Source organism: Manis pentadactyla, chromosome 11 (assembly GCF_030020395.1).
Source record: "Manis pentadactyla isolate mManPen7 chromosome 11, mManPen7.hap1, whole genome shotgun sequence".
Lineage (NCBI taxonomy): Eukaryota > Metazoa > Chordata > Mammalia > Pholidota > Manidae > Manis > Manis pentadactyla.
The window spans coordinates 74,432,334-74,438,684 of record NC_080029.1 but is presented as its reverse complement, the minus strand read 5'-3'; the positions used below and the strand labels follow the sequence as shown (position 1 = coordinate 74,438,684).

At 51.8% G+C, this 6,351-nt stretch overlaps 1 protein-coding gene across 1 annotated transcript; it reads right to left on the bottom strand.

The window, feature by feature from the left end:
• Positions 1-311: 311 nt before the first annotated feature.
• On the bottom strand, positions 312-3,161 carry GZMH (granzyme H). Its single transcript, XM_036884678.2, is given in 6 exon segments — positions 312-411; positions 413-441; positions 1,275-1,414; positions 1,882-1,957; positions 1,960-2,030; positions 3,107-3,161. Coding segments are annotated over 6 exon segments (471 nt in total).
• Positions 3,162-6,351: the final 3,190 nt, after the last annotated feature.

Here is a 6,351-nt window from a genome sequence, read left to right as displayed (position 1 = left end):
TTGCAGAGGGCTAAACATTAAAAAGTTGTGATGGAGAAATCAGTGAGAAAGTATACAGTGTGAGGCTTAGGGAAGATGGAAGGCTGGGGGAGCAGGGAGTCAGCAAAACCCAGAACTGACAGCAGAGGGCCGCCTGAAGCAGTGCCGCTGGGCACTGAAAGTGGTTCAGTGAATGAATAAGACTTTCGTAGTATTCTCAAAGATCCATTTACTACAGCCTTGCAACCTCCACCCCCCACCCCCATGGGATTCTTGCCTCTGCCTCAGAAAAGACAGCCAGGAACCAAGGCAGGTCAGTCTCATGCCTGCTGTTAGAGATGCTTCGTTGTTCTCTTCATCCAGGGCAGAAAGTGTGAGACCTTCATGAAGACCCCAGGGGCACCTTGCACATAGGAGAAAGTTCCCTGCACTTTTACACACAAGGGGACTCCTAGAGTCTCCCTGTGGGCAGAGAGAGAAAGACTGAGCTGGCTTCCAAGGGGTCCCGCCTTCTGGCCCCCCAGGGGTGGGTGCTCTGGGAGATCAGGGCCCCGGCATTCCTTGTATTTCCCTCAGTCCTGGGGCTCCAGCCAGACTCTGACTATTCTTTCCAGCTCAGCTCAGGCCAAGCCTTTCTCTCCAATCCTCAGGCAAACTCTGCTGATAACACTGCTGCGGGATAACGGGTCCTTCCTCACCCTCCACCCCTTATCCATCCAGGGTAAACACTAAGAACTGAATTCACAGACCTGGTTGCCCAAGCTCTCAGGCTGCGGCATGAAGATATGGCCATTCCCATACCCCAGGTCTCCCCAAGGTCCTCTCTCCCGGGGCCTGTCAGGGTAGATGCTGGAAAACTGACCTTGAAGCCGGTCTTCATCTTCTTCCGTCCCCTACTCAAATCTGGTGGCCCTGCTGAGACAGCCCCGGAAGAGGGATCTGCACTACAGGTCCTCCTGCACGGTCAGCTCTATGTCCTGCCGAGTGATTGCTCAAGTGCCCATCTCAACCTGCCCCCAGCCGGGTGCAGCCGGGCCTGGCCTCTGGGCAGGAGGAGCGGCCTCACTGCTGCAGTCCACTTTGTCTTTCCCACCAGCTGACGGGAAGAGGCAAGAGAGTCCAGCCCAGCCAGTGGCTGCTGGCCCTGGATGCCCGATGAGGCTGCACCGTCTTCCCTCTCCCCTGAGCCACTGGACTTGTCAGGCAGCCAGGGTGGGAAGGAGGGGAGGGACAGGTCCCAGAGGGAGGGGAAACAATGTGGACCCAGGGCAAGAGCAGCAGGGAGGTCTCCTTACCTGCAGCAACATGATGTCATTGGAGAAGCCCTTGTGGTTGTAGTCTGGGTGGGGGATGGCTCTCCTCACTGGGATGACCTGCTGCGTTCTCTCCTGCTTCTTGATGTTGTGGGTCCCCAGGGTGACGCTGATGGAGCTGCACAGAGAGCAGAGTGGGGGTGTGGGGTGGGGTCCCAGGAGTCACAGCCCAGGAGCCAGCAAGGCAGGTGGCAGCTGGGGCAGAGCAGGGCTGCCCCCGAGGGGAGGTGGAGGGGACAGGTGGGTCCTGGGTCTTGCTTCTCATTAACAGCGAGGTCAGGGCTTTAGGGGGCTTTCTGTAGCCCTCAGGCAATATCATGAAGTTAATTTTTGCCCTTTGACCCTAATGTGAGATCTCATCCTTCACAGCTGCTTTATTTGGCTTCTCAGTGGTGCCACTTGCTCTCACATCTGACTCTCTGACCCTGAAGCTTACCTGTCCTGTTTCTCAGCCTTCTGTTGCTCCAGTCATGCTCTCAGCTGGCTCCTCTGATGAGCACTCATGGGCTTCCGTGAGCAGGTGCCCAGCAAGCAGATCGGGTCCCTGGAGGAGTCTCAGGTGGTATGGATGGGCTGCTGCCTCAACTTCCCCGGCAGTGAGCAGCAGGCATAACAAAGTCCTCTTGCACGAGGGCACCACCACATCTCAGCTTCTTACTCTCCAGACCAGAAACTGGATGAAGGCCATGTAGGGGTGAGAGTGGGGCTTGGCCTCATGATCTTTTCCAAAAGAAAAGTCTGGAAGACAGTGTGCTTGGAAGCACCTGTGGTCCGAAGGGGAGGCTTAGGAGGGTGGTGATGGAGGGTGGGGTCTACGTTGTCCTACAGACAGTGGGTGAGAGTCCTCCCAGTTTCTTGTAGCCTTTTCTGAAACTCAAACCTCAGAATCCCCCTCTGCGAAAGGGGAACGGTGCTTGCTCTCCATGTCCAACTTCAGACACATGTATAGGGGAGATAAGATCTATCTTCAAGGTGCTGGAGCCCCAGATGATCATGGACAGCACTCCCCTGATGCCTTCTTTCTCGGGGGTCTCCCTGACCCCTCTGAGCCTCTGCTAACATCCCAGTTGGTGCCATTCTCTAATAATCTACCTGTGAGTTTCTGGCATTGAATTTTCTCATGTCCTAGGACCTAGCACATCTTAAGATCTCATGAAATATTTTTTTGGCTGCATGAAGGAGTGGCCTCCAATTAGCTTTTGCATGAAGTTTGGTGGAGATAGTGCTGGTGGAATTTAAGGTCACCGTGATGGCGGAGGGATGCCAAAGACAGTGGAGGGCCTGGGAAGGTGGGGAAGGTGGCTGAAAATGGGCTTCACAGGCCTGGGGCAGAGCAAAGGCAACAGGGAGCTTTGGGAGCAGTCCTGTAGCCGCTGCTGGGGTCAGCCGCAGCCTGGCTCCTCTCCGGCATAGGAGGGAGGGGGTGCGGGGTACTGAGATCCTTAAACTGGGTGCAGTGACAACTCCCGTTGCTGCAGCCCATTCACCTGAGCTTCCCTTCCTGGGTTGGAGTGAGGGATTTTAACTACTTGTCTTTGTGGCTTCACATCCTTTGCCAAATGCCTTTCTACAAACAACCCTTTGCTAGGTGATAAGAGAGATGCTAACCCCTACTAAACCTTTCAGTGAAACCCTTCCTTCTGGCCATCCTTGTTGAGTGTCTATCCAGCAGTGGACTTGTGAGTCTAGGTTTGGGATGAGAAATAGGGTTCAGAGATTCTTGGGCTCAAATTGATGAAAATCTTTGTGCTGGGCAGAAGGGTAGGAGGACAGAGAGATAGACACAGGCCTTTGGCACAGGGGTGGTCACTCGCCTGTCCCAGCCCCAAGGGGCAGCAGAAAAGCTAACAAGAGGAAGAGCGGCTGCATCTTCTCTAAGGGCTGCCCAGGTCATGGGCCACTCACCTTTCTTCCTTGCAGACACAGAGCCCCTGAGGACAATGAAGTTGGGGGCGCTCAGGGACCTGTGCTGGCTCATCATACAAGGCAGCTTGTTGGAGTGCTCTGGCTCAGGTTCGGTGAGAATGGCACTGCCACCACACTGGCAGTCCCACTGCTGAGTCACAAGGTGAAGACACGAAGAAAAAACAGGAAGTGAAGGCTGCGGTCGCAGCCAGTGCAGGGGCCAGGACCCCAGAAACCTTCAGCGACCGAATGTCTCCATTTCTTGGTTCTTGGCTCTTTTTCCATTCTGATGAAATCATGAGTAATTATTGAGCAAGCTAGGTCCAGGGATCTCAGAGACAGGGATCCTGTCCTTGAGAAGCTGGTGGGTGGCCAGAGTAGACTAAGAATCTGTGGTTAGAGTACAAGACAGAAAGGGCTACAGCATGGCGGGGGTCTGCTTGGGGGTGTGTGATTGAGGCTGGGCTTTCTCTAGGGGCAGGCAACCTGGACCTAGCCCCAAGCCCCATATCCTATCTTACCACCATTCCAGCCTCATAGTTTTGTAGTATTTAGAAGCCCCTCTTTAAATGTAAATACTCTGGGACAAACAGATCTTTTATCCCACAATTTTGAACAAAAGTCCCAGACTTGATATTCATTGCACCAGAATAAGCCATCATTGGGCCCATTGGAACTGAGTGGCCTGATTGGTTTATGTTTAGGTCATTTAGCACCTAAATGAGCTGAGGGGGGACTGTCCCACCCAAACTACAGTGTCTGTGAGTTTGGGAGGGTTTCCCCTCCAGAAATGTGGCTTCCTGTTGTCAGGTGGTGGGGAAATGGGTGCCAGTCATTGCAATAAGCACTACACATTGACCATTCTCTGTCAGGTGTCCAGACGCCATATCCCAGTATGCCTGGGCCTAGCAGCCATAAACATCTGCAAACAGATTACCCCAACACCCTCATCAGCATGGTGACACAAGGAACGTAATGGAAAGGAAGGAACTATGAGTTCTCAACAACATAATCCCAATTCTGTTAAAGGAATAGCATTGATGAATACATAGAAAAAGAGTGGAAGGGAACATGCTTAGGCATTAAAGATGACGAACTCTGGGTGTTGGAATTGCTGATGACTTTGATTTTCTTACTTACATGTTCTCTATTTAGCTGTCTTTCTATGATGAATATGTATCACTTTTATTCTCAAAATACATTTTCCCATACATCCATGCACAATCATTTATAGCAGACATTCAGCAAACCACTTCTTTTCTGCCTAGCCTTCTGTAAAGTGGATGTTTTAAAAATGAGGTTACTTTTCTGAATACACTGTTCTATATAAAAGATTCAGAGATTTTTGAAAAATAGAAGAAAAATTCACTCAATAAGCTACAGGCTATAGGACACCTTTGAAAAATAGGATACCATTGAAACAAATGCCTTTCATTATAATGAGTTTCCTTTGGAGATACACACACACACACACACACACACACACACACACACACACACACACACACACGCAATAGTGTGAGGTAGGGAGAGGCTGGCTCAGACCAAGATGGAAGATGTCCTTAAGGTCCTTTGGGGCTGTGGGCTGCAGGCTGCAGGGGGACAGGCTACCCGGACACCAGGGGCTGCACTGGGTTTGGGACCAAGACAGGGCTGTGATAGGCACTTGAGCTGGGCCTGCAAGGACTGAAGGGTCCTCCTGAAAGTTCTCAAGTGTCCAAGCTGCCTGCTGCTCTGATTTGGGAAGGGATCACTACATGGGATGAGTTACTCCTTTCCAAAAACTTCCCACCCATCTCTGTTAGGGTGGAGAACTAGCCCCTTACCCAAGATCCTCTTAGGTGATCCTCCTTACAATTCTGAATGTTTTTATGTTGCCCCGTTGGCACTGGGGTGTGAGTGGGGGTGTAGGTGTGGGATGGGGCAGGAAGGCAGTATGGATGAGATAAGAGGGTCCTCTAGCAGAGAGTCTTTTTCCTGGGGTGGTGTCTCCCTTTTCCTGATGGAGCTTGCATTCAGCCTGGCAGGGGGAGCTGGCACTGGGGAGGTATGAGTATTAGTACAGCATGATTTTTTATTCTAGAGGCAGATTTTTATTCTGGAGGGGGAAGCCTATAGAGATCAGAAACGTGAACAGATTGTTGCTGGATGCACAGTAGGTAAATAGCAAGTGTTGTTTTGGTGAGTAAAGGAGGAATCAGTGATTGCCACTGGGGGTGGAAGTTCATTAATAAAGTCCCTGGGAGCCTCCCCTCCACCCACTTTGCCCAGTGCAGTTCTGGCTCCTTCCTAAGAAGATGGACAGATCAATGCCGGGACAGGGCAGGCCTGGAGTGGAGAGGAGTTGTAGGGGAGGGGCCCTGTGGCTCAGCATCTCTGTGCCCTCTGCTTCCTGGCAGCTGGGCTGGGTGGTGGTTCTTGGAAGAGAGTTCCCTGTGAGGTGTTGATAGAAGGTGTGCGTCCAAGCACTGCTCCTGACCTTCCCTTGCAGCAAGCAGTGGCAGCACAAAGTCCTTACATACCAGAATCCCCCACAGCTTTTTGGTTCTCTGGAGTCTGGATCTAAAGAAATGCCATGTAGGGACCAGAATGATGCTTCTAGCCTGCCTGTTGTGCTCACAGAGCCCAAGGCCAAAGACAGGGAGATGTGGACAGACTAGAACAGGGAGAGAGGAGCTGGTGTAGGGACAGCAGGGTCTGCAGCAGCCAGAAGCAGTGTAGAAGGGGGTGCTGCAGGTTCCTTGGGCAGCATCCTCGGCTTGCCAAAAGAACCCCAAGACTCAGATTCCCTCTCTGACAAAGAGAAAGGAAGTCCTTTTTCCTTCATCCCTGCTGTAGACAGATAGGTTGGCATACAGGATTTGTGTTTGGAATGAGCAGGGAAGTCTGCATAGACCCTGGAAAATCCTTTCCCTGATGTTCTCTGGGCCCTTTCCTCTCTTGGTTCTCAGACCTCGCTGAGCTACTGCTGGTTTGTAATGTTCAGAACAGGAGCTCAAGATGCTCAGTTGTGTTAGAAATTTATCTTTTAGAGCCTGACGTGTAGTAGATGTCAGGGCTGTCAGAAGGGATGGCTGCCAATTAGCCTCTGGATAAAGATTAGCTGGGCTCTGAGCAGCAGGGAAAGATGACGTCTGCTAAACCCATTGTGCCA